Below are 27,551 nucleotides of genomic sequence, written 5' to 3'. Positions count from 1 at the left end.
GTGCTGTGAGTGAAGGATGCTGGGCAGAGTGCTGGTCGTTAGTCAGCTTCATAGAAACACAGAATGGTTTGGGGTGGAAGGGGCCTTAATGATCATCCAGTTCCTATTTGTGCTTGGGATTGCCCTACCCCAGTTGCAGGACCTTGCGCTTGGCCTTGTTGAGCTTCATGAGGTTGGCATGGGCCCACCTCTCAAACCTGTCCAGGTCCCTCCAACGTGTCAGCTGCGCCACACAGCTTGGTGGCATCTGCAAACGTGCTGAGGGTGCACTCAATGCCACTGTCCATATCACTGGCAAAGGTGTTAAACACCACTGGACCCAGGGCAGACCCTTGAGGGGCACCTCTTGTCACTGATCTCCATTTGGACATTGAACCATTGACTAGGACCATCCAGCCAAGTGCTTATCCAGCAAGTGGTCCATCCCTCGAGTCCATGTTTCTTGTAGTGTAGAGGTCAGGATGTCATGTGGAACTAGAGAAAGAAAAGAACCAAGTATCTCAACTCTTCTGACACCATGCTCTGTGCAGACATCTACAGAAGTTGAGTGGCCATGTGTAACTGTTCTCTTGGGCACAAATGTAGGTTTAGATCCATGGGATGTTTGGGAATGTGGATACTTAGCTCTTCTTAAAGGCTCTTCCAGTTGCGTTGTGTTGTGTTGCTTGCTTTACATTCAGGTCAAGCTCTTTCCTGTTGTTATTCCTGGAGGTCATAAATGGTAGCAAGAAGGTTTTAGTGTAAATATAAAACTGATTGAGGATCTTATCAATATCCAAGGGGCAAGGGTCAGACTCTTCAGTGGTGCTCAGCAACAAATCCAGGGTCATCAGATGCAAACATGAACACAGGAGGTTCCACCTAAACATAAGGGAAAAATTCTTCACTTGGAGGGTGACAGAGCACTGGACTAAGCTGCCTGGAGAGATGGTGGAGCCCTCTCCTCTGGAAAGATTCCCAAACAACCTGAGCACAGCCCTGGCCAGCCAGTTGTGGGTGACCCTGCTTTTTAGGGACCAGAGGATCCCCAGGGGTCCTTTCCACTGCCCACTTTGCTGGGAGCGTGTGATAGGCAGCAAAAGCCACAATGCACACTATGTGAGTGTTAGGCTTGCTTCTGATTGAAGACACTTTGGTTCTCCTTAAACTGGTGGGGGAAAACCCACTTGTTTGCTGTTGACAAAGCTTGTTGACAGCATTGTTGATGGTCCAGACTGTGAGTAGTTTGCAGTCACTGGTCTCCTTCTCTGGGGACTTTCACAACTTGCCTGGGTGTGTTCCTGTGTGACCTGCCCAAAGTGATCCTGCTTTGGCAGAGGGTTGGACTTGATGCTCTCTGGAGGTCCCTTCCAACCCCTACCATTTTGGGGTTCTGTGGTCATGCCTTGTTCATATCAATAGCATGCTCCTAATTGCTCCTAACTGTTCCTTTATTCTCTACCATCATTTTCTGCTGGAACTCCATGGTGAGACCTGCTGTCCTCCTGCCTCAGTGATTAGAAGCACCAGGTTACTGTGCTGTTTAGTGTAAGTAAGGAGTAGAGAATCCTTGAACCCCTGTGATGAGACAACAAAGGGCCAGAACTCCAGCAAGAGCTACCTGCTCCATTTAGAGGGTGAATTGCATTCCTGGGGTGCTGTGTTTGAAGGGTGGCAGAGGATGGAAGCAGCACAGCAAACTGCTCTAAACAGATTTGCTTCATGGGCTGAAGTTGTGCCAGGGGAGGTTTAGGATATTAAGAAGAATTTCTTTGCTGCAAGAGTGGTCAGGGATTGGGAGGTGATGGAGTCCCCATCCCTGCAGCTGTTCAAGAATCTGTAGATGTGGTGCTTCAGGGTATGGTTAAGTGGTCATAGTAGATAGTTTACAGTTGGACTCAGTGATCTTAAAAGTCTTTTCCAACCTTAATGATCCTGTGATTCTAGAAGAACACAAATGTTTTGCACTTGTAGCTTTCAGTGAAGTTCTTCAGCCTTTCACTCTTGCTTTGGGCTATTGTGCACTGGGCAGGTCACAGAGGGCCTGGTGGTTCCCATCAAGAGCTGGATTTGCAGGTGATTGCTTACTTTGCTTTTCTTTGGTTGTGACACTAGTGGCAAATGGATGGAGACATTGCTGTGTGGATGTGTCCAGCATCACACTGTTGGACACACAATATTCTTGTCACAATCTGCTCTGTAATTGTCACTAGGGAAGTTTTTTCCACAGGTAACATTTGACATGCTCCTCTTGAGACAATTTCTGGTGCTGGATGGACTCTCCAGAATTCACCTCATTTTTCTAGCCCCTTGGAGTGATGCACAAGCAGTTTGTCCTCCAAGGCAGGCATTTTTCACTGGTGACTGTTGAAAGAGAGCTTTCATTTCTAGGTAGGCAGGTTGAGGCATCTCCAAAGGGCCTTGTCTGAACAAAATGCTGAGCTCACAAACTGTGAAACTCTTGAGTCACTTCCCTAAGTCACTGCCAGTGTGATGAATGCTGTTTTCATTTGAGGCGTTCAGAACATGCAGAGTCTCAAATGCTGCTTTAGGTGTGCTTGTTGAAGGCTGAAGAGTAGAAATCAAGCTGCTTCTCCCTACTATCCGGTGATAGAAGGAGAGGAAATGGTCTCAAATTGTGCCAGGGAAGGTTTAGGTTGGATGTCAGGAGAAACTTTTCTCCTAAAAGGGTGGTCAGGCATTAGAGCAGGCTGCCCGGGGGGGGATTGAGTCCCCATCCTTGGGGACTGCATTACCTGAAGGGAGCCTACAAGAAGGCTGCAGAGGGACTGTTTACAAAGGCCTGCAGTGATAGGAAGGGACAGTGGTTTGAAATGAGAGGAGATTTAGCTTGGATGTTAGGAATGAGTTCTGCAGCATGAGGGTGGTGGAACACTGGGACAGGTCGCTCAGGGAGGTAGTTGAGGCTCCATCTCTCTGGGGATATTCAAGGTGAGGCTGGACAAGGCTCTGAGCAAGCTGAGCTAGTGGAGGGTATCCCTGCTGACTGCAGGGGGGCTGGACTAGATGACCTTTGGAGGCCCCTTCCAGCCCAAACCATTCTATGATGCTGTGTGTTTAAAAGCTGTGTGGATGTGGGGATATGGCTTAGTGGTGGACTTGGTAGAACTGAGTCTATTGCTGGACTCTGATCTTGAAGGTCTTTTCCAACCTGAATGATTCCCTGAACATACTAATCCTGCTGAGAAGGCCTTGTTGCACAGCCTTGCTCTGTGTCTGTCCTAAGTGGAGAATGACATTGCTGCTTAGGACTTCAAGCCTTGACATTTAGTTTCCCAATCCACCCTTGAATATCCAAGCTGCTGCTGCAGAGAGTTTGTTTGTGGCCAGAGAAGTTGGTTTGACTAGAGATGGCTAAATTGTTTTCTTCACCACTTTGTTTTTGTTGTTCTGAAGCCAAATGGCTGCTTCTTTTTTTTTTTCACTTGGCTGACAAATGCCAGACCTGAAATTCAGCATTCTTTGCCCCTGTCTGCAGGCATGGAGTAAATATAGCACCTTTGGGTGAGGCCAATCAGCTGAGAGTGAATAATCATCTCATTCAGCTGGCTTTTGTCATCTGTTTATTCTGGAGAATTTGCTTTTATTTTCAACTGAACATGGCAGAGCCTTTTTTTTTTTTCCCCTGCTGCTCCACAAATAGCTTTTGAACAGCTCAATAGTATTGCCCTCTGCTGAGAACAGGAGACAGAAATAGCTGCCTTTGGGTGCTGTAGCTACCAGCAGGAAGGCTTCTGCTGGTGTATTTCTTCCCAACAAATGGGAAGATGAGTTGCTTGTTGGGTATGACTTCATGTGGACATTAATTCAGGTTTTGACAGTGTAATTACTGCAGTGTGCTTTACTTGGAAGTGTTTCTGCTGTGGATGTGTCTGTGTGATAACCTTTGCTGTAAGGGCAAGCTAATTCCAAGCTCTGGCTGTGTTTGATTGCAAGGAGAGGATGACTGTGGCTCTTTTGGGGGCATTGCTACACCAGTAGGCATGGGTGACTGCAGTGAGCTGTATCCTTAACCATGAGCAATCCAGCCCTGATTTCAGCTGATGGCTCTGACTGGTTGCCCTCCTTTTTCATCTTTTCATTGCTCATTCTCTCCTCAGTGGAATCCAACAGCATTTGACTTACTAATGCCTAGGACTTTCTTTGAAGTCTTGCATGTCATTGGGTGCAACATCCTGAGCAAAATAATGCTCAGCTGTGAGAGCTTCAGCCTTTTTATAGGCAACTTGATCAGTGCAGTCTGAGAGCAGACTTCCATGCTCCTCCTATGCCCCAGCAAGCTGAAGTGTCTTTATAAAAGCCAAAGAACTTGGCATTTCATCTCTTTGCCTGGTTTCCTGTCTTTCACTGATAGCTCAAGGGCTGGAAGACACAGAAGTGCAGGAGGAGAGCCCATCAGCATTCCCAGCCAGTGCTCCTTTAGCTGAATGTTCAGATGGTGCCTTGATGGTCCATGGTCTTTTCAGATGTAGTGTTTTTGTGGACTAGCAGCAGGTATAAAGCTTGAAATACCTTTTCCCAGCACTGACATTTGTTTTCCTTTGCAGAATAGGGGCTGGGAGGACGAGAGCACAGGACAATGCTGCTGAAAGGAATCTGAGCCACAGAGCATGTGTTGTGCCACAGTTACCCAGGTATGCTGCAGCAGAGCACTTCCCTGCACCTCTGCTGACCCATGCTTCGAGGGGCTTGTGGCTCCATCACTTGTCATCCTGAGCCAGGGGAACTGTCTCAGCCCCAGGCCAAAATTAGGCTGTGCTTTCATCCTTCCATCTGGATGACACTTACAGCCTGCAACCTTCTGAAGCCTTCTTCCTGTGTTCTAGTTTTAATTTTACCAGCTTGCTAAATTTCAGCTGCTCTCTCTTGCCTGTCTCTTGCTGTCATGAGGTAGGGTGAACCTTTCAATGCATGCTTTCACAAGTTTCTGTACTTGTAAACACAGAGAAGATGTGGCCTCAATAAAAGAGGTGCTGAACTACATACCTGCAAGTAGTTCTGAGATTTACTCCAGGGTGTTAGAAACTGATCCAGTGGCCTCACCTGCAGATAACCTGCTGGGTTGCAGAAGCCAGAAGCAGATGGGTAGAGGCACCTGTCCAGGGTTTACTGAGCCAATGCAGACTTTTCAGGGTGTTTTGATAGGAAGTGTGACACTTTCTGATGTTTGGGGTTGGTTTTTCCACATACATGACATTTTAGGGATGGATATTAAAGATGTTCATTTAAGCACAGCTCAGTTCTGTGCTCTCTTATACTACAGAAAGGTGTGAAGGAGGTGAAGCTCTGCCCTCTGTGGTGAGGGTCTAGGAGCTTTCCAGAGCAGTTCTGTGAGCTGGTAGCCATCACTGCCCAACAGCACTTTTTTAGCTCTGGAAAATAAATCAATACATGGAAAATCATATGATTGTGGGGGGTCTCTGTAGGATAGAAGCTGACTTTTCTACTAGCACCAGCTGGCAAGTGGGAGTAGAGAAATAAAGCAAACAAACAGCAGAGGAAAAGGAGGAGGGATAATGGTGGCAGTCTGAAAACTGACACACTAGGAGACCAGCATGAGGAGTAACAAACTCGTATCACAGGATGTCTTTGCGTAGCAACAGGACTTGCTTCAAGTGGACCTTAGTGTTAAGTGCAGCACTTGCTTCCTGTAGGAGATAAAGAGCTGGTTTGCTCTGAATGTCTTTTAATCTCTCTATCTAAATTGGACTAATAATTAAAAAATAATTAGCTGAAGGAAACAATAGTGAAGTCTATTGCTCCTGAAAGGGTTTCCTCTGATTTTGCTGCTGGAGGAGGGGGGGAGCAGAAATGTGTGTGAAGGGAAACGGATGAAACACACATAGCCGGCAGGTCGAGGGAGGTGATTCTCCCCCTCTGCTCTGCTCTGGGGAGACCCCATCTGAAGTACTTCATCCAGTTCTGGAGCCCCTATTACAGGAAGGATCTGGAGGTGCTGGAAGGTGTCCAAAGAATAGAATAGAATAAACCAGGTTGGAAGAGACCTTCAAGATCATCCAGGGCCATGAGGATGAGCAGAGGGCTGGAGCTGCTCTGCTATGAGGATAGACTGAGGGAGTTGGGGCTGTTCAGTCTGGAGAAGAGAAGGCTGTGAGGAGACCTAATTGTGGCCTTCCAGTGTCTGAAGGAGGCTACAGGAAAGCTGGGGAGGATCTTTTTAGGGTGTCAGGTAATGATAGGACTGGGGGGAATGGAGCTACACTAGAAATGGGTAGATTCAGATTGGATGGTAGGGAGAAGTTCTTCCTCATGAGGGTGGTGAGACACTGGCACAGGTTGCCCAGGGAGGTGACGGAAGCCTCATCCCTGGAGGTTTTTAAGTCCAGGCTGCATGTAGCTCTGAGCAACCTGCTGTAGTGTGAGGTGTCCCTGTCCATGGCAGGGGGGTTGGAGCTGGATCATCCTTGAGGTCCCTTCCAACCCTAACACTTCTATGATCCTATGTTTCTTTCCCCACCAGGTGCTGAATGCTAGCTACAAACCACTTTGTCGATGAAGGAAGAAACCGCTTGGGAAGTCGAAAGCACAAACTAGTTCCTAATACTTCAACATGCGCAAAGGGGTGCCAAAGGACCCAGAGATAGCTGACCTGTTCTACAAAGATGATCCTGAAGAAATATTTGTGGGCTTGCATGAAATTGGACATGGAAGCTTTGGAGCAGTGTACTTTGTAAGTACAGGTTTTGCCTCCTTTCGTGGGAGACAAAACCATGTGAGGAGAGCTCGCCGAGGTTTTCAGCCTCCTTTGAGCTCCGAGCGGTTTGTTTGTGTTAGCTTTCCTCACACACGTCGCCAGAAGTGTTCCAGAGCACTCCTGAGCTCTTCACTGTTACAGATGTTAGTTATAGTAGCAGCTGACTACAGTTTTAATAGTGCACCCACTGCATTCACTTTTGGGCTCCCCAGTTCAAGAGGGGCAGGGAGCTGCTGGAGTGGGTCCAGCAGAGGGCTACGAGGATGAGAAGGGGACTGGAGCACTGCCCTGGGAGGAGAGGCTGAGGGAGCTGGGGCTTTTTAGTCTGGAGAAGAGAAGACTGAGAGGGGATTTAATGAAAGTTTATAAATCTCTGGGGGTCAGAAGGGAGGGGACAGGCTCTGCTTACTTGCTCCCTGTGACAGGACAAGGGGCAATGGATGTAAGCTGCAGCACAGGAGATTCCACCTCAACACAAGGGGGAACTTCTTCACTGTGAGGGTCACAGACCACTGAAACAGGCTCCCCAGAGAGGTTGTGGAGTCTCCTTCTCTGGAGACTTTCAAGGCCTGTCTGGATGCATTCCTCTGTGACCTGAGCTAGATTCCATGGTCCTGCTCTGGCAGAGGGGGTTGGACTCGAGGATCTCTTTGGGTCCCTTCCAACCCCTGTGACATCCTGTGATTCAGGTTAAGTATATGGTATCTTGTGCTATCTGATGCTGAAAGTTGAATTTAAACAGTTGGAGATTTATTTGCCAAACTGGAATTTCAAGATGCTCTACTTGGTGCTCATATGCCTGTGAACCAGTGCAAATTAATAGATCTAGTGAGTTAATGATTCAAAATGTGTTTGGAGTTAAAAGCTGCTTTTGGTAATGAATTGATGTTGTGGCTGCTTGGGTAAAGATACCATGGCAGTCACTCCAGATTGCACTCAGGCTTTTGAATGATTACTCTGCTGCTCTGGTAGTGGAGGCTGCACCAGAAGAAGTGTGGCCCAGCAGGTCAAGAGAGATGATTCTGCCACTTTGCTCTGGTGAGACCTCACCTGCAGGTACTGTGTCCAGCTCCAGCAGCCCCAACACAGGAGAGACATGGACCTGCTGGAGTGGGTCTAGAGGAGGGCCACAAAGATGGGCCACAAAGTGGGTCTAGAGGAGGGCTGGAGAACCTTTCCTATGAATAACTGAGTTCAGCCTGGAGAGAAGGCTCCAGGCAGACCTTATAGCTACATTTCAGTATCTGAAGGGGGGACCTACAGGAAGATGCTGGGGAGGGACTGTTCAGAAGGGCTTGTGGGTGATAGGACAAGGGACAGTGGTTTGAAACTGGAGCAGGGGAGATTTAGGTTGGATGTCAGGAGGAAATTCTTCACAGTGAGGGTGGTGAAATACTGGAACAGGTTGCCCAGGGATGTGGTTGGGGCCCTGTTCCTGGAGACATTCAAGATCAGACTTGATGTGGTCCTGGTCAGCCTGATCTAGCCAGAGATGTCTCTGCTGTCTGCAGTGATGTTGGATGAGATGACCTTTGAGGGTTCCTTCCTGGAGATAGCTTTGAAAGGTCATTTTGGTTTGCTGCTTTCCTTGTCCCCATGTTCATCTCATAACAGGCTGTCTTCAATAGCAAATGTTTGCATGGCAAAAGGAAAGAGAAAGTCCTGAAAGGAATGAGAATTCCAGCAGGAAGGAAGGATTGTGTTAATTGCAGCAGTCAAGAGAACTGAACCTGGCAAGGGAGAAGAATAGTGTTCATACAGTTAGTATCAAACAGAGCCAAATCCAAACCACTGTATTTAGAAAGAATTCAAACCTAATTGCTACTGATGAAGCTAAAATAGGATTCAGTAGGAAAAACAGGCAAATGAAAGCTGCTTGACAGCAAGGCCAGCCACTCCAGGAGATCAGGCTCACTAGAACTGGGGTTTCTAAATACCAGACATTAAACTGTTTAGAATGGGTATCCTTACACCTGCAGCTCCAGAAGCTGGCAGTAGCTAGCATGAGTTAATTGTAAACACTCTAACTCAGTCTTCATAGCTGTGTGAAGTGATGGAGGTGTTGGTGGAACTGTTGCTAGAATGGGAGAGGAGCCTGATGTTTTGTGTCAGATAAGCAGTGCCTCTTGGCTTTGGGGGATAATTACCTAATTCCTCAGTGTTTAACCTGGTAGCTGTGATGCAGAGGGGGTTCTACCATGGGGATTGTCAGAGGTAGAACAGGAACTTAGATGGTGGAGTTTAAGAGACAGGTTGGTGAACACCTAATGTTAACTGTACTGCATGTGTAAGAGGATGGGGCTCTCAAACTCACAGCATGTGCTGATTCACTCCATGAGAAGGAGGTTTATTCAGATGGGAGCAGGGAGGACCTAGCCAGTGCTTTTCAAAACCAGAGGGAAAGGCTGCATGGTATGATTTAGGGTAAAGATGAAGTAGTGAAGGAGCCACCTTTTATCATTCAGCTCTGGTGTCCAGAAGTTCCTTGGAAGAGCATGAGGAGTATTAGAGGTCATGTCTACCAAGCAGGCCTACAACTGAGATGCCACTAAGGCTAGGTAAAAGAGTTGTGATTCCCTGATGCCTCTCTTCCCCTGCATGCTTCAGTGAACTGGGCTGTGCTTTAAAACCATGACAGAGTTCAGCCAGACTGCAGCTTCTTGCAGTGTCCTGGCAGCAGCCACATCCTCCCAGCCTGATGGGTGATTACAGTCATGCCTGTAGTAATATTGCTGCAGTAACATGGTAATTAGATGCATCACCACTTCACTGTGGTGCAGGCACACTTCTTGGCCACTGTTTGAAACTTGAGCATTCCTTCCTGTTGCATAAAGCACTTGGCATCCACTAGGTTGTTCTTTGGAGTCTTTGCCCTCTCCTGCTCTGTAGTTAAGTCACAAGCAGGAACCCAACCTGTGTGCAGTTTTCAGTGCACAGTAGCCTGAGATCCATCCAGTCACCTGCAGAAGATCTCTAGCTGTACCCTGCTTTGTATGGATCAGGCCAGAGCTTCTCCCTGCCATGCAGGGCATGTCATACATCTTTGTTTTGGTTTTCCTCCTTCTTAAAAGCTTTCATAGCCTGTCTTACACCTTGATTCTTATGCATGTTGGAGGGAGAGAAGAGCTAAGATCTTGGATCATCATAGCAAGATTCCAAGGATCCTGGTAGCAAAAGAGGAGAATAGGTCAAAAAAACCTTTGAAGGGGCTTTCTAGAGAATCCAAAAGAATGGGAAAGAGACTTTAGGTACCTCAGACAAAAGGAGCAGGGTGTGGATTGTGATGCTGTTGGTACATAACTGACGCTACTACAAACAGCAGGTACCTTGGTCTGTATCTTGTCACTGTTGTTGTGGTGAATTAATGTGATTATCCTGGTGTAAACTTCCATCTGAGCTCAGTTTTTGCAAGCTGTTTTGCTTTCCAGTCTGCTATTGCCAAGGCTTGGCAGGATAATTTTAAATTTCTGGGGTTTTGTGGGTTGTTTTTTTGCTTGAAAGAAATGATAACTTCACATATCAGAAAGCTAAGAAGAAATATATCACTTCTCACAAGGTTTTAAAGTTGATTCTGACTTGGCTTGAAACCAACTAAGTTGACTTCAAGCTTCAGAAGACTAGTTTTCATCTGAAACAACCTACTTCTATCCACCTTAAAAACAGGGAAAGGTGCTAAAGCAGGTGAGAGCAGTGCAGAAGGAGGTTTTGCAAGCAAAAAGGGCTTGGTTTCTGCCAAGCTTTTCGTTGAAGATCTGCAAATAGAGCCAAAACCACTTCAGCAAGTGGCTATTTCTGTCAAGTGTGCTTGTACAGCCCTTTAAGTTAGTTCAGTCAGAAGGATCCTAGGCACTTGGTACAGCAAGAGCTTCACCCACAGCTCTGAGAACATGGCAGTGTGCCATGCAGCTAAGAGGTATGGCTGGAATGAGAGATACCAGGCTCCCGTGAAGGTACCTGGAATTAATGTACCAGAAATACACCAGCATTAATTCCTCTCTTTGAGTGAAATACTCGTGATCTTTGAGTTGCCAAGTCAGGCTGGTGGGTGGTTAGGAAGGATTTTGCCTTCTCCAGAAGTTCTTTGTTTGCAGCTTTCTCCAGCTCATTTGAGGAGTGTGTGCTGTGAAGGGTCTGGGGTGTGTCAGCTCACTTGAGTAATTCCTGTGCTCTCTTGCTTGAGCCAGTGTCATTTTCCCTTTGAAGTCCCTGATGCATCAGGAAACGTCTTTCACTAATACATCACTTGAAAGTGTAACACTCATCCTCTCAGGCAGCTGAAAGAAGGATTTACCACGTTTAGCTTCTATTGTATTTGAAGCTTTTAACTGTCACCAGTTTTTTGTCCCCCAAATGGTAAATGCTTGGAGGCCCAGGGATTTCAACAGCTCCTTTTAAGACTGCAACCTTCAAGTTCTCTGTCCCGAGCACGCAGAAACGAGGGCAGTGCCAATCCAGTCAAGTAGAGCTCTCTCTGAAACTGAGTTTTCAGTCTCTAAGCGTCACCCCTGTGTCACACAGGCTGCAGAAAAGCTGAATTTTTGATGACTGAGTAATATGCCTAGCAAAGCAGCTCTGGTGTGGCGAAAGGAAGGTTGCTTTTTGGGTTGGGGTAGCTTCCAGAATGAAGCATGGTCATGAAAGTGGAAATTGCAATAGCTGTTGAACAATGTGTTCATTGGTTTCTTAGGAAAAGATTTTTCCAGAGGTTGACCTAAAACTGTTTTCCTGCAGTTCCAGTACAACTGTGACTTGCATGTTGGCAGTGGGTGCAAGATTGGGCCAAGGGAGGAACAGAATCACAGAATGTTAGGGGGTGGAAGGGACCTCTAGAGACCATTGAATCCAACCCCCCTGCCCAGGCAGGATCACCTAGGGCAGGTCATGCAGGAACACATCCAGGCAGGTTTTGAAAGTCTCCACAGGAGACTCCACAACTTCTCTGGGCAGCCTGCTCCAGTGCTCTGTCACTCTCACTGTAAAAATGACTCCTGTGTTCTAGCTCTTACCCACTGCTCCTGGTCCTGTCACTGGGCACCACCAAAAAGAGCCTGGCACCTTCATCTTGACCCCCACCCCTCAGATGTTTATGGACATTGATAGATCCCCTCTCAGCCTTCTCAAGAGTAAGCAGCCCCAGGTCTTTCTTCCTAGGAAAGATTTCAAGTACTCAAATCATCCTTGTAGCTCTCCATTGGACTCTCTCTAGCAGATCCCCATCTCTCTTGAACTGGGGAGCCCAAAACTGGATACAGTAGTTCAGATGTGGTCTCACTAGGGCAGAGTAGAGAGGGAGAAGAACCTCCCTAGACCTGTTGGAGGTGAATATTGACAGCTAAAGCAAGGGAAAAGTGTCGTAGTAGTTGTGTGGTAGCTCGTATCACAAGGAAGATGTCTCTGAAGTGTAGGAGCTTGCAAGGATGTGCTAGAGGAGGAAAAAAGCCTGCATTTGCTACAGGCACAACACACTCCATGGGGAGGCAAAAAAACCCAGAATCACACTTATTTCAATCTGTTTCTTTTTCCTTACTCCAGGCTACAAATTCCCACACTAATGAGGTGGTGGCAGTCAAGAAAATGTCCTATAGTGGAAAGCAAACGAATGAGGTAAGAAGAAGAAAGCCAATCCTGCATGCAGCAGCTGTTGCAACCATAATGGGAAGCTGAGGAGTGAAATTAGCTGCAATATTTCATCTGACCCTAGCAGATCAGCTTTTTAATGGGGCAGCTCTTGCTCACTTCCAAAGGAAGCATGGAGGTTTGTGGTGGGAAAATGAGCAGCTTATGCTGATTTTGACAAGTAGTTGGGTTTAAGGAGGTGAATGGGAATGGAGCCTGCTTGTCTGGTGGCTAGTTCAGGGGTGATTTCAATAATAAATGCATGGAGAGCTACTGGAGCCATCAACATGGCTCTCAGAGGTGTCAGCTGAAAGGCACAGCTGACTTTATAACCATTTTTAGGAGCTCTAACCTAAAACTGCATACACCTTGTGTTCAGAGTGCCAGCCTCCCTGCAAGAATATCAGACTCACTTCAGTTGTTGCTTGGTAGTGGCTCTTCTTATTTTTCTACTTTGAAATGGGGTTGACTCTGATGGGTTGGTGCATTGACATGACCTTAGAGCTGCCTTCTGATACCTGAAGGGATCCTACAGGAAGGCTGGAGAGGGACTTTTCATAAGGGTGTGTAGAGACAGGACAAGGAGGAATGGTTTGAAGCTGAGGGAGAGTAGGCTTAGACTGGACCTTAGGAAGAAGCTCTTCAGTAGGAGGGTGATGAGACTCTGGAATAGGTTTTCCAGTGAGGTTGTGGGTGCCTCCTCTCTGGGGATGTTGAAGGCTAGGTTGGATAAGGCCTTGAGCAGCTGAGTCTAGTTGAGAGGTGACCCTGCCCATGGTGGGGAGGTTGGAGCAAATCATCTCTAAGGTCCTTTCCAACCTGGGCCATTCCATGTTTCAAACTTATTTTTGTGGCTTGCCTACCTCTTGGTCTCCTAACTGTGCTGAGGTCTTTTAAATGCCAATGGATTTGTGCTGTGTAGCAGAAGGAAGCAAACAGCTAACCCTTAATACCTCTGTCACATGGAGGCGGTGGTGTCTTTTGGGGCAGCTGGAGTTTGAGGCCACTGAACAGTTCAATGTGCAGAGCAGTGGCAATGCTTGAAGTAAAATGTATGGCCATCAAAAGGAGGAAAAAGTACTTTGCAATCCTCCAACTGCTTAAATATGTTGGGTGGAAGTCTGGGCCTCAGTGCCATAGGGATCCAGACAACTGATGGGCAGTTGTGCTCTTGCAGTCATGACTTTTGCCACCTTCCCTTTGTAAAACAGTTTTGTGCTTGCTTTTCAGACTGTGCTGCAGTGTGTGGTGTATGAGAGTGTGAGAGATTAACAGATTTATTTCTCTCTTTTTTTTTTGCCTGTTTGTTTGTTTAATTAGAAATGGCAGGATATCATCAAAGAAGTCAAGTTTCTCCAACAGCTGAAGCACCCCAACACCATAGAGTATAAGGGCTGTTACCTGAAAGAGCATACAGCATGGGTGAGTGTGTGATGTGGCATTTCCAGGTCTCCAGTGAGCAGGAAACGTCCACTACAGCAAACACTGAGCACACACACACAGTGTCTTTATGTGCAGCAGTGTTCATCCCATGCTGCCTGTAAGCCCTTTCACCTGAAGAAACTTCCAGGTAGCTTCAAGGGAGAGGTATGTGGGATATTGGAACAACTCTCTGCTGCTCTGAGGCAAGCCTCTGTGTGTGCAGGCAGATCAAACCATTATTATGGAACTTCCTCTACAGTGTCTCCCCCCAGATATTTCCTTGTCTAAAGCTTCTTTACTGCAATAAAAGATGCCTTGACACTGCTGGAATGTTTGAAGCATTTTATTTTGCTCATAGTTTACTGCATTTCTTGCAGCTTCAGGCTTTAATTGCTTCTGCTGTTTTGTCAGCCATTTAAGTAGTATCTGTTTGGCAGCCATTTAAGTAGTACCTGCTTGTGGGGAAGTGTCTGCTGATGTTTAAAAGCATGCTTTTTTTCTTGCAGTTGGTTATGGAATACTGTTTAGGATCAGCTTCAGATTTGCTAGAGGGTAAGTGGTTTTGACACAGGCTTTGATTTTCTTTGTGCCCCTCCTGAGTGTAGTGGGAGTCTGTCTCCTCACAGATTGCTGTTTCACAGATGATAGAGGCAGTCTGGCTGGGCTACTCCATTCTGCACCTGTAATACCTGTGTTTGTGATAGCAAGGGGAAGCTGAGACTGTCCCAGGAGGCCAGTGCTATGTAGAGCTGGCATGAACATTTACATGGGGGAAAATGGAGCTGTAGAAGCATGTAGCTGTGTGCCTGTAATTTGTGCCTTCTTGGTGACTGCAGCAGACTGCCTGTTTTCTGAGTGTCCATGACAAAACCCTGCAGAGATCACCTCTGTCCTTGCCTGGCAGTTTGGTGGGGTGGTTACAGATGGTGTTATAGAACAAGAGGCTGATATGACCTTGAAAGTAGAACAGCAGCACCTGCAAAGGACTAGGGAATGTGAGCCAAGGTTTCAAAACACTCTACTCTCTGTGGGCCACATGTTCTGTCTCTGAGACACAGCCAAAGGCAGGTGCTGGCCATATTTAGGGATATGGGGAAAGTGCTTTGGGGCATCTTTTTGTAGTTGCTCTTCCTGATTTTCCTGGGGAGGGGGAAAGTGGGAATCTATCCTTGGTAAGGACCAAAGAAGCAGTTCAAATCCATCTGGCAAGCTGCACTCAGACATACCTCCTGGTGTTAACAGTAGCTGTTGGCCCTAGCAGGACTGTGAAGAAAACTGTGTTTTCCCATGATGTGGAGATACATGCCCAGGCTGTGCATGAACTCAGGGCTGCTAATGGCCACTAGGCCTTAGGAAGGCAGTGGGATGAAGATGATAGAACCACAGAACTGTGTTGAGGTTGGAAGAGACTTTGGAGATCATCAGGTTCATCTGATGGTGTACACCTGAGAGCTGGCAATATCAGTGGGGTTGCTGCTCTTTGAAGGCACTGTCTGAGGATGACACCACACTTACCTTCTTATGTTTTTATCTTGGTGTTTTATTTTGTTGTGTTTTTGGTGTTTTGTGTTGTTTTTTCTTCTGTAGTTCACAAGAAACCACTTCAGGAAGTGGAGATTGCTGCCATCACCCATGGTGCCTTGCAGGGGCTGGCCTACCTGCACTCTCACTGTAAGATTCATAGGTAAGGCTGGAGCTCAGTGCTGCTGGATGGCCTTCATCTCCCACTCGCTGGAGTCTGAGGACTGCTTTGCTGTCTTTAAGCAACTTTGGTAAAGGCTGTTGTACCAAAATTTTCTCCCAATGGAACTGTCAGTGCTCCTAATGCCAGGGTAGATGTGTAAATAGAAGCTGTTGGCTGGGGAGGAGTGCACTGTAGTCCTGAGAAGGCTGAGAGGGAATCTTGTCATGGTCTATAAATATCTGAGGGGTGGGTGTCTAGATGAGGCTGCCAGGCTCTTTTCAGTGGTGCCCAGTGGATAAGAGCTAGAACACAGGAGGTTCCACCTCCACATCAGGAGAAACTTGTTTACTGTGAGGGTGCTGGAGCCCTGGAGCAGGCTGCCCAGAGGGGTTGTGGAGTCTTCTCTGGAGTCTTTCCAAACCTGCCTGGATGTGTTCGTGTGTGACCTGCCCTAGGTGGTCCTGCTTTGGCAGGGGGCTTGAACTCAGTGATCTCTGGAGGTCCCTTCCAAGCCCTAACATTCAGTGATTTTTCTTGGGTGAAATCATTTCACCTGGCTGAATTTCATCCTGGGCTGAATTCTCTGCCACATTAGCAGTTTTTCTCTGCAGACCCTGGTAACAGAACACCCCTGAACGTGGGCAGTACACACTGAGAGGGAAATATCCCCCTAAATTTGCCAAGTGAGGGCACTGATAGAGCCAGGCTGGTTTTAAGACTAGCTTTTTAGTTGTTGGTTTTTTTACATCTGAGTAAATAAAACTTCATGCTTTCAGAAATCAGCTGACCAACATGCAAGCCAAAGGTAAAACTACCTCAGGAGTAACCAGAGCAGGCTGAGGCAAAAGTTGCTAACAGGCAGCTCGTGGATGCTGCTTCTGCATCTGTCTGTCTTGATGTGGTAGTTTTCAAGAGCTTGGATTTTTATTGCTTTGTTGGGGTTTTTTTTTAGCTGTTTGCCAACAAGCTTGCATGTTCTCATTTTAGGTTTTTCTTGTGTGTGTGTGTGTGTGTTCAGTTTTGGATACTAGTGATACATGTCAGGGATTTGTGAAATGGGTGAGGCTGGGGTCAGAGTGGCTGGAGAGCACCCAGGTAGAAAGAGACCTGGGGGTAGTGGTTGATAGTAGGCTGAACATGAGCCAGCAGTGTGCCCAGGTGGCCAAGAAGGCCAATGGCATCCTGGCATGCAGCAGGAATAGTGTGGCCAGCACGAGCAGGGAGGTCATCCTGCCCTCTACTCAGCACTGGTTAGGCCACACCTTGAGTCCTGTGTCCAATTCAGGGGCCCTCAGTTTAGGAAAGATGTTGAGTTGCTGGAAGGTGTCCAGAGAAGGGCAACAAAGCTGGGGAGGGGTCTGGAGCACAGCCCTGGGAGGAGAGGCTGAGGGAGCTGGGGTTGCTTAGCCTGGAGAAGAGGAGGCTCGGGGGAGACCTTCTTGCTCTCTCCAACTCCCTGAAGGGAGATTGTAGCCAGGTGGGGGTTGCTGTCTTCTCCCAGGTAACCAGCACCAGAACAAGAGGACACAGTCTCAAGCTGTGCCAGGGGAGGTTCAAGCTGGATGTTAGGAAGAAATTCTTCACAATAACTATGTTCCTGTATGTACACTATTGAGAATGAGTTTCTCTCAATGCTCATCAGGACTTTCTATCATAGTGCAATTAGTGTGCTATAAATTCAGCAATCTCACATGCTGGATACTAGCTACTCTGTGTGGACTTTTCCACTAGGCTGCTTATTTTGCATATCAGGAAGAATGCTGAAGTTATTTCTCTTTCAAACCTGAAGGAATGACTTTGCTGTCACATCCCTAAAGAGAGTTACTGCTATAAAGACCAGGCAGGTCTTCCCTATCTAGCTGGTTTTCTTCCCAGGGGTATTCTGCATTTAACTTCTGAGATGGGCAGGCAAGTCTTCTCTCTGTGAGAAAAGAGATTTAAAGCTTTCTGATGGAAGTAGCATCTTGAAGAGGAGAGGCAGCTCCTAGCTTCATTGCTCAGCAATGAGCGGTGCAGTGTGCTGGGCACAGCTAAAGGGGAACTGCTCGCCGGGAGGAAAACAACCCTGCTCCCCTCTGCTGTGCCAAATCCCAGCAGCACTGAGCAAATGAAGCAAAGGCTGCATGAGAAGGAGCCAAAGCTGGCACCGAGGCTGGCAGGTGGGAGAGCAGTGCTTTCCCTGCCCCACAGCAAGGCAGGCGAAGGAGCGTGCCCTGGGATGGAGGGACACCTTGTGGAGATGCACCAACAGAGCAAGGCTCCAGCCTCCCCTCCGGCTCCCGGAGCATCTCTGCTGCCAGCTCGTTCCAGTGCCCCGTTGTGGGATGGCAGAAGATGAGATTAGTTTCTGTTTAACTGCAGGCACAAAGCAAACCTAAGGTAGTGAATCTGTGTGCTGGTACCGAACGTGGCTGCTGAGTCCTCTGTTGGTCGTTGTACAGTGAAGGTAGCAGTGGAGATGACAGCACAGAGGACAGCCTGTGCTGCCTCTCCTGTGCTCTTGAGGTGTTCATTCTTGCACATACAAGACACCTTTAGTGCTTGTCCCCCAGCAGAAGTGACAGATGCACAGACCCAAAACAGCTCAGGATGTATTTGAGTAGCACATGTGTGAAAACCTCTGTAATATCAGTTTTAAGGTGATACTGCCCTGGGAATGGGGGAATAGAGGAGCAGAGCTGTGGCTTTGCTGCTGTGAAATTCTGGGGGTAAATTCCTCTCTCTGTGGCTCTTTTTATCCCAGCTTTGCCTTGCCCTGTGTGCTGCCCTTTGGAGACAAAAGCATCTCACCAGACTTTGCTCCATGCTAAATTTAAAGAGTCTTTCAGCTTAACTGGGGCTACAGTGATCCTGGGTTTGTGTTTGATGCACCCATCATTATGCTTTGAGTGTTGCATGTGTGTGCTCTTCCTCTGCAGCACATACAAGACCGCTTTGCTTCCTTCCTCATTTATCTCATTAGCTTGCTTTTCACAGGGTCAGAGTGAGAGTGTGTCTGGCAATACACAGCAGCTTGTTTGTGTTGGAGCTCTACTACCATTGATAAGTGGCTTTGGTGTTTCAGTTGGACACCAGATAAGGAAAGCTGATTTTTTAAAATTATTATTTATTGTTCTTGATGCCTTGTTTTTAAATGAAGATACATTAAAGTGTTTGAAAGAGATGGCAAAGAGACATTGCAGCCCCTATGGTGTGTGCAGCCTGGCTGCCAGGGATCCCTTACACTGATTCCATTTACCCTGAGGCTGTGCTTTTGCACAATCAAATAGCTTTGCCCATCTAAAGGCATCTGTGGCATACCTAGTGTGTAGTTTTCCCTTCATTACTGGAGTGCTCTATCAGGGGTTTAAGCAGCTTGCACTGTGTTGTGATTTTTCAGCTGGTGGTGTGTTAAAGAGACTTGAATTTCTGCAAGCATTCACAGAATCACAGAATGATAGGGGTTGGAAAGGACCTCTGGAGGTCATCTAAGTGCAACTCCCCTGCCAAAACAGGTGCAACCTAGAGCAGGTTGCACAGGAGAGTGTCCAGGCAGGTTTTGAATGACTCCAGAGACAGACTCCACCACCTCTCAGGGCAGCCTGTTCCAGTGCTCTACAGCCCTCAGTGTGAAGTTCTTCCTCATGTTCAGAATCATAGAATCAATAAGGTTGGAAGAGACCTCAAAGATCATCAAGTCCAACCTGTCACCCAAGACCTCATGACTACTAAATCATGGCACCAAGTGCCACATCCAATCTCCTCTTGAACAGCTAAGATGGAACTTCCTATGTTCAAGTCTGTGCCCATTACCTCTTGTCCTGCCACTGGGCACCACTGAAAAAACATTGGCCCCATCCTCCTGGCACCCACCAAGTGGCATCCTCCTCCTTTCATGGGATGGGTGAAAGAAAAGAAATATTTCAGCTCTGTCTCAAACCTTGAATAGGATCATTGCCAGGTGTCTTGGAAGGCAGGCAAATGGAGGCAACCTTTTTAGGCTTTCATGGGCACTCAAGTTGAAGTTACCCCACGTACTGCTGGAGTTCAGAAACAGTGCCAAAGGTGTTGAATATATCTTGGGCCTTTTGTGTGCCATTGATGTCATGATGGTTGATCTCTTAAATGTTTGAATTCACAGAATCATGGAATGGCTTGAGCTGGAGGGCACCTGAAAGGTCATTGAGAACTGGAGGAGGGATGAGAAAAGAGAGCCCTAGGGCATGCAAAGGATGAAAACAACATGGCTGATATTGCCTAAGGGTGTCACAGCTGGGTGGTAGGATACCTCCTAGATCTTAGTTTGGGATCTCAACCTTGCAACCATGGCTCATCTCTTCTTCATACATTCATACAGTGGTTTGGGACCTTCAAGATCATCTAGTTCCAAACCCCTGCCATGGGCAGAGACAGCCTCCACTAGAACAGGTTGCTCAAAGCCTGGCTTTGAACATCTCCATCAACGGTGCATCCACGACCTCCCTGGGCAAGGTGTTCCAGTGTCTCACCACCCTTCTTCCCTCACCCTTTGCCATTTTGGGTACAGACAGGTTTTGGTTCTCCAGCCCAGCCCCCCATGTATCTCTAGCTTTCTGTAATACTGGACTTGGAATGCTTAACTGATAAAAAGTTAGTGGAGTTCTGTGTGTTGTTACTGTACTGTAACCAGAACCATACTTTGAGTCTGTGTGTGTTTTTCTTTCTTTTCTTTTCAAGGGATATTAAAGCTGGAAATATTCTTCTAACAGAACCAGGTCAAGTGAAACTAGCTGATTTTGGGTCTGCATCTATAGTTTCCCCTGCCAATTCTTTTGTGGGAACGCCTTACTGGTGAGTGAAGCCTTCAGTACTTTGGTCCTCTTTTAAGATTCTTCTCTTCCATTTTCAGCATTTTACAGTCTGAAAATAATTTCTGGCATAGAGACTTTCTTAACCAGGCAGTTTTCTTTTAAACCCCTGTGTCCAGCTCTCCAGGAAATGTGCTCATCCTCGGTGCCCAGGAGCAGAGGCAGGCAGTGCAGCCCTGTGCAACGGCACCAGTTCACGTTTTGACTGGTGCACTGCCAGTGGCTTAGAAGTGATTAACACTTGCCATAGGTAATGGAGCTCTGAGAACCACATGGAGCAAGGGAATCCTGGTCATCTGGCCATGCAGGCTGGGAGTCACACAGCTGCTTAAATTCTGTTTTGAAGAAACTTCCTCAAGGGTCACTTGAGTTGCTTGGCATTCCTCATGGAGTGGACCGGCATAGCTTTATGCTCCACTTATTTTGTGGCAGATGCCCCAGGCATTGGTGGGAGGTCACCTATTGCCCAGCCTCTGAACAAGTCCATTTGGCAGGAAGCCTGCTTCATCCTTGAAGAGCAAGTGTTAAGAGGCTGAATTTTTGCAGGCCAGGGCCTGCTGCTGCTTTCATCTACTGTTTATCCCCTGCTCCTGAACCATCATATTTCTGCACTGTTCTGGATTTCCTTATTCCTTTCATAGCTACACTCACAGGCTGCATATATCTGCTGGAAAATTATCCTGGTGTGCCAGTGGAAAAGTCACCATCTCTGGTGAGAGTGCAAGTGATGCCTTTAGGACTCTCCCAGCCCTTGCTGTCTGCCTGCAGGTACAATGCCTTGGAGATGGGTGTGGGTCTCCCATGTGCCAGCATGTTGTGCTAACAGCAAGATGAGCAGGCTGGCCTCTTATTTACTTTCCTTTCTTAAACTCCCTCTTGGAAGGGCTGCTAATGCAGGCAAGCATTGTTTCATTTCAGCATGGCTTTACTCAGCTCCACGCTGGCTCTTTGAGTTCTGGTCTGCTGCGCTGCTGAAGATGATGAAAGCCATCTCACTTTTAAGCTCTGTGCTGGGAGTCATGATGTGTATCCCCTAACCTGCATGTTTTGCACTGTGGTTGGTAGGATGGCACCAGAGGTGATCCTTGCTATGGACGAGGGACAGTATGATGGGAAGGTGGATGTCTGGTCTCTTGGGATCACGTGTATTGAGTTAGGTGAGTAAATGCTTGGCAGATGAGATGAATAATGAACTGTCTGCAATATTTATTGGGAAGTCCTGGGAAAAAAGAAAATATGGAAGATTCTTACTCCTCAGAAGTTGTTTTTAATTCTTTTTAAAAGCCTGGCTTTGAAAGCACTGACAGTTGAGTTAAATCTTTTTACTCCCTGGCAAATCAAGAGCAAGCCACTAATGCTGCTGTGCTTTAATGTTAATCTGGTGTGCTCAGTTCCTCCCTGATACAAGACTCAAATCCTCCACTCACTGAGAGGAAACTGTGACTTGGAGACTCTATTTTTTTCAAGCTGGGTCTTGAGAGAGTTGTTCCAGCTGTTGCCAAGTGAACTGGTGTCCTAGGAGCTGTGTGTCAGCAGGGACCTGCATTTAATTCTCAATTCTTCTTACTTCCCCACTCTCTGAAGCAAAACATCTTCAGTCTCAGCTGAAGGTTTGTGACAGGGATCAACGTGGACAGGTCCTTTACAAGAGAAGAAAAGGGCTTGCCCTGCAAAGGGCAAATGGCACACATCCACACAAGCTGAAGCAGATGTGGATGTGGTAGCAGGTATACAGAGCAGATGTGTGCACTTTAAGTTTGAAGACTGACATTGCATGTGCTGAGTGCATTGTTTTCAAAGATAGTCTTGATATGGATTGGATTTGCCTTAACAGTACATCAAGAACTTACTGTGAGGGCACCTTCACTAAGAGTATTGTTTATAAATGTATAATCAGCAGCCACACATGAGAGAACTGTGCCCAGTTCTGGTGCCCCCAACATGAGAAGGACATGGAGCTGCTGGAGCAGGTCCAGAGGATGACCACAAAGCTGAGCAGAGAGCTGGAGCCACCTGCCTTATGGGGACAGGCTGAGGGAAGCTGGGGCTTTTCAGCCTGAGGAAGAGAAGGCTCTGGGGAGACCTTAGAGCAGCCTTCCAGTACCTGAAGGGGGCTGTGGGAGAGCTGGGGAGGGGCTTGTTAGTGTTAGGATGAGGGAATGGATTGAAGCTTGAGTGAGAAGATTTAGACTGGAGATTAAGAAGAAATCCTTTCCAGTGAGGGTGGTGAGGCACTGGAACAGTTTGCCCAGGGAGGCTGTGGATGCCCCCTCCTTGGAGCTGTTTAAGGCCAGGCTGGATGAGACCTCGAGCAGCCTGGTCTAGTGGAAGGTGTCTCTGCCCATTGCAGAGGGTTGGAACTAGATGATCATTAAGGTCCCTTCCAACCCAAACTGTTCTGTGAATCTATGAGATGCAAACAAGGGGCTGTACAAAATGGGTGGAAACATTGACTCCAGCACAGATCTGGTAATGGTGTAGCTGACTCATAACATCCAGTGCTGTATTCGATGTGCCAGCACTAACACCCTGCTGACACAGCCTGTACTTTGGTGTGAAGAATTGCCACCATTGGGAGTTTCAGGAGCATTTTCTTCCACATGGCCACCTATTCAGTTTGTGTGGAGTTCAGGTGTGTTACAGCCTCTCAAGGAGCACAGCAGGCTTTGTGCTACCCTGCACAGGAGCTGAGTCTAGAGTTTCTATAGAGATTTTTTTCAGTCAAGAATCTCAAAGCCATTTTACATAGTCCCTGGGTTTGCCTTTTTTGTTATTTTTAATATTGCCCTTTTGAGAAGTATGAAACTTTCTCTTAAAAATAAACAAACACCACCTTTGAACTTTGCCTGTGCATGATTCTGTGTCTGGACACGGGGTCAGCTAGCAGTGGGAGGAGATCTCTCGCTGAGCAGCGCTTGGCTTGCCTTGAACGCTGATGTCTTAATTTCTTGTGTGGCTGATGAAAGTAAATAGTGTTTAAGGGAAAGAAAATGGGGTGGTTTGCGTGCATGCTGCATGTCAAGGACAAGTGATTGCTCTGACCTGACATGAACTCCCAAATCCTGGCATCCTGGGCTGATTGGCATGGCTGACCTTAGTTGGCGGTGAGAAGTAGCCTGCCCCGATCTGTGTGAGAGCTGCTGCGCTCCCGAAAGGCCAGGGGCTGGTAGGTAGGTGTCCTCTTCTTGCAGGGACTAGGAGGAATTTGAGTTAGGGGGAGTTAATGATAAGTCTGGCAAGGGAATTTGGCAGCAGGTCCTGCTTGCAGGTGAGTGCCAAGTTGAAGAGGCAGTTGCTCTTTTCCCTTAGTGGAGGTGCTACAGCAGTGCCTGAAAGATCTGCAGGGGATTGACACATGAATTTCCTAGCCCTGCCGTGCTGTGTGCTCTGCTGCTGCTGCTGAGTTTTACCATAGCAGGTCAGGTGTGAAATGCTGCAGCCAAGGTAAAATGTACTGGAAACCTTTCCTTCTCATTTGCATCCTGTTCTCTTTTTGGATTCCATCCTCCCCCCTTCAAGTGAGTAGCAGCTTTCCTTGAGTGGTTGTCCTAGTCTAACCTGGGATAGTGAAATGATGAGCTTAAATGCACTGATGACAGCCAGAATCTATTAGCAGTGATACCCTGCTCATACTTTGCATGTCTTTCTCCTTTTCTTTCCAGACTGCCTTATCACACCTTTCTCTTCTCTTTCCAGCTGAAAGGAAGCCTCCTCTTTTCAACATGAATGCAATGAGTGCCTTATATCACATAGCCCAGAACGACTCCCCTACGTTACAGTCAAATGAATGGTAAGAGACTGCCTTTGTTTCCCTGGAAATGCTCTGCATGGTTAAAGTCTGACAAGAAAAGTATTTGTTGCAGCATAGTGATTTTACTGCCTTCTCAAATAGTGCTCCTGTGTAGGCAGGCTCAATTTTGACCTTCTGTCACTTGGGCTGTGTTACAATCTGAATGTGGAGGTGTTAATTATGGGGCTGTAGATGCCGTAGGAATTAAAATATCCTTGGATGCATTAAGCCCGCTGTAACTCAGCATCAGCAAAGTTTCCAGCTGCAAAAGAACCTTGACAGAAGAATTGTTAGCATTGTAGTGCAGCTGAACTGTGGAGGAAGGGAAGGCAGAGGCACACAGAATACAGAGGTAGTTAGATTTCCTCAGTCAGGGGCTTCCAAAGTCGTCAGAGCTCCGAGGCCAGTCAGTAGACCCCATGCTTACAGGCTTGTTGCAGAATCTGAGCTTTGCCCCAAGAATGCTTTGCTGTTCTGTGGGAGTGAGATGCTACCCCATCTCCTGTTCCCCTTACCCAAGGCTGAGATGCAGCTATCACAGGGTGCTTGGCAGAGCCTGCAGATGGCTCAAAGCAGCAGCTCCTGGAGAGGTGGGAAGTTCCCCCAGTTACTCTGCTAGATGTCAAAGCACCTTCATGGTTTCATTGCTGATCATTTTATCAGAACCACTCCACCCCAGTTTCCTTATTTCATCTTCTCTGCTTTGTCTGTGTTTTAAGATTCAAATGAGTTTGCCTCATATCTGCACACACCAGTACCCATGTTCTGTGCAGAATTTGCAATGCAGAGTAGAGACAACTTGTGAAGACAGCCTAGGAATCAATGCTTTTGATGACAAGCACTTTGTTTAGACTCACCTGTTTGCTCTCTGGAGCTTTGAGAACACAGGGAGTAAGCAAGATGCCTTTTATGCTGCTTTCAAGTTCAGTGGCACCTAGAAGATGAGTTTTCTTCTTTCTAGTTGTGATACAGCCTCATATAGCCAAGGTTTTGTTGAGCTGAGCATTGCTTAGAGAGCTGGAGAGGGACTTTTTGCAAAGGTGTATGTAGTGAGTGATAGGATGAGGGGTAATGGCTTCAAACTGGAAGAAGCTGGATTTAGCTTAGACACTAGGAGAAGATTCTTCCCCTTGAGGGTGGTGAGGCAGTGGAACAGAATACCCAAAGAGGTGGTGGAGGCTCCCAGCGTGGAAGTGTTTGAGGCCAGGCTGGACAGGGCCTTGAGCAACCTGGTTTAGTGCAAGGTGTCCCTGCCTGTGGCAGGGGGGTTGGAAGTAGATGATAACTTGAAGGTCTTTTCCAACCCAAACCATCCTGTGATTCTATGATTATATCAAGGAGCTTTAACACTGACTCAGTACAAGTGGTAAGAAACTTCTAGAGGGGTAGAGCTCTACTTCCATCAGCTCATTTAATGAGGGCATTTCTGGGGGGGACCAGTAATTTCCTTTTTGCAGCTGAAGCAAAACTGAAACTAGTGGCTGGTCCACATAGTTCATGCTTGGCTTCCAGGTAGGGGTTGGGGATAACTGTGTGTCCAACTGCCTTAAACTATTGAAGGGGAACTGATGGGATCAAGTTCCTCAGAGCTGGGAGAAGTCCAGATTGTTGCTCTGCTCTAGAACTGAAGAACAAATCACTCAGAGGCTTTCTTTTGCTTTATGCTGATCAGTCTGTGTGTATGCCAGTTCCTGAGCTGCTTTTTCATTTAGAACTGTGTTGTTGTTTTTTTTGTGTGTGTGTGTTTTGATTCACAGGTCAGACTCCTTTAGGGGCTTTGTTGATTACTGCTTACAGAAAATACCTCAGGAAAGGCCGTCCTCAGCAGATCTGTTACGGGTAATTTTTCAAAGCTTTTCCAGAAATTTAAGGGGGAAATCCTTTTGTCTGCCAAAATGATTCTGGAGATTGTGAACAAATATTTGCCCTTAAAAAGGGAAAAAAAAAATAATAATTAAAAAGTGTTGGGTTTGCTCTCATCTGAATCAATTAGTGTGCCCAGGTGGCCAAGAAGGCCAAGGGCAGCAGGAGCAGGGAAGTCATTCTGCCCTGTGCTCAGCGCTGGTTAGGCCACACCTTGAGTCCTGTGTCCAGTTCTGGGCTCCTCAATTCAAGAAGGACATTGAGACACTTTAACATGTCCAGAGAAGGGCAATGAGGCTGGGGAGAGGTCTGGAGCACAGCCCTGTGAGGAGAAGCTGAGGGAGCTGGGGTTGCTTAGCCTGGAGAAGAGGAGGCTCAGGAGAGACCTCCTTGCTCTCTCCAACTCCCTGAAGGGAGGTTGTAGCCAGGTGGGGGTTGGTCTCTTCTCCCAGGCAAGCAGCACCAGAACAAGAGGACACAGTCTCAAGCTGCACCAGGGGAGGTGTAGGCTGGATGTTAGGAAGAAATTCTTCCCATCAAGAGAGATTGGCCATTGGAATGTGCTGCCCAGGGAGGTGGTGGAGTCACCATCTCTGGAGGTGTTTAAAAAGAGCCTGGATGAGGCCCTTGGTGCCATGGTTTAGTTGATTAGATGGTGTTGGATGATAGGTTGGACTGGATGATCTCGAAGGTCTTTCTCAACCTGGTTAATTCTATTCCAATAGAGTTCTGAGGTGTTCTAAAGAGTATTTTTTTAGGCTGCCTCACTTTGTTTCCTGACTTTGCCTGTTGTGTCAGTGACAATTCTTTTCATAACATGATGCTCACCAGTTGACCTACTGAAGAAAAGCAGAGGTAGGCTGTGTGCTGAAACAGTTCTACTGATGAGTGAGGAGTTATCTGTGGGAGCAGCCCTGCACCCTGCTCCTCTTACAGCCCAGAGCTCTGCAGAGCTTACATCTGTGTAGAGAACTTGAAGGCCTCTTGAAATAGTAGGGTGAGTAACAGGGGTTTTAGCTGAAGGAAGGACCTGTCAGGAGGAGGATAGAAGGATTTAATCTTGATTTCTATCTTTTAGTAATTTTTATCCCAAGACAATGCTGTGTGTACTTTAACTCCAAGTATCACCAAGGACAAACAGATCTGTGCTGCAGAAGTGACTTCCAACCAAGAATTTCCTGTGTGGGCAAGACTTAGGAGTGTTTCCTCCTGCTTTGATGAAGAAGGAATTTTCACCAGCCTCTTTGCTGTCAGTAGGATGCTCTGAGGTGTGACCATGCTGCACTGTGGTCTCTGAAAGAGCAGGCAAAAATGAGGGAGGAAACTGGGAGCAACCTTCTTTGCCCTGTAAGTGGGAGCAGAGAGAAAGGGGAAGCTATAAATTGGTGCAGCTTGTGTGAAAGCCAAGACCTTTTTGGAGCAGTTATGCACTTTGTAACTGTTAACTTGCTCCTTCTCTTTTGTGTGTTCTTTTCCTGCTCACCTTCTCCAGTAAGGAAAAGTAATATTTTTCTGTTGTGCAGTAAGCACTTCTTGCTTCCAAACTTCTCTGCAATGTCAGTGAGATTTAAGGCTCACCATGTGCTGCAGGCTTTCTCTCTGGAAGTGATAGGGAAATCTAAAAAGCCATTTTAA

At 47.1% G+C, this 27,551-nt stretch overlaps 1 protein-coding gene across 4 annotated transcripts in view; it reads left to right on the top strand.

Moving 5' to 3' along the window:
- Window positions 1-27,551, top strand: part of TAOK3 (TAO kinase 3) — a 112,984-nt gene that overhangs the window by 46,500 nt on the left and 38,933 nt on the right. For 3 of the 4 annotated variants that reach the window (XM_054172785.1, XM_054172787.1, XM_054172786.1), the window contains exons 2-11: window positions 4,548-4,634; window positions 6,482-6,691; window positions 12,248-12,319; window positions 13,652-13,753; window positions 14,260-14,305; window positions 15,341-15,437; window positions 20,133-20,246; window positions 21,329-21,420; window positions 23,960-24,053; window positions 25,811-25,892. In XM_054172785.1, the coding sequence (XP_054028760.1) occupies window positions 6,572-6,691; window positions 12,248-12,319; window positions 13,652-13,753; window positions 14,260-14,305; window positions 15,341-15,437; window positions 20,133-20,246; window positions 21,329-21,420; window positions 23,960-24,053; window positions 25,811-25,892 (819 nt within the window). In that variant the 5' untranslated portion in view covers window positions 4,548-4,634; window positions 6,482-6,571. Of the gene's footprint in view, window positions 1-4,547; window positions 4,635-6,481; window positions 6,692-12,247; window positions 12,320-13,651; window positions 13,754-14,259; window positions 14,306-15,340; window positions 15,438-20,132; window positions 20,247-20,473; window positions 21,032-21,328; window positions 21,421-23,959; window positions 24,054-25,810; window positions 25,893-27,551 lie in introns of those variants that run through there. The other variant, XM_054172788.1, reaches the window with a different exon arrangement.

The sequence above is a fragment of the Dryobates pubescens genome, chromosome 25, assembly GCF_014839835.1.
Source record: "Dryobates pubescens isolate bDryPub1 chromosome 25, bDryPub1.pri, whole genome shotgun sequence".
In the NCBI taxonomy this organism is placed as follows: domain Eukaryota; kingdom Metazoa; phylum Chordata; class Aves; order Piciformes; family Picidae; genus Dryobates; species Dryobates pubescens.
This window is presented reverse-complemented; position numbering and strand designations above follow the sequence as displayed.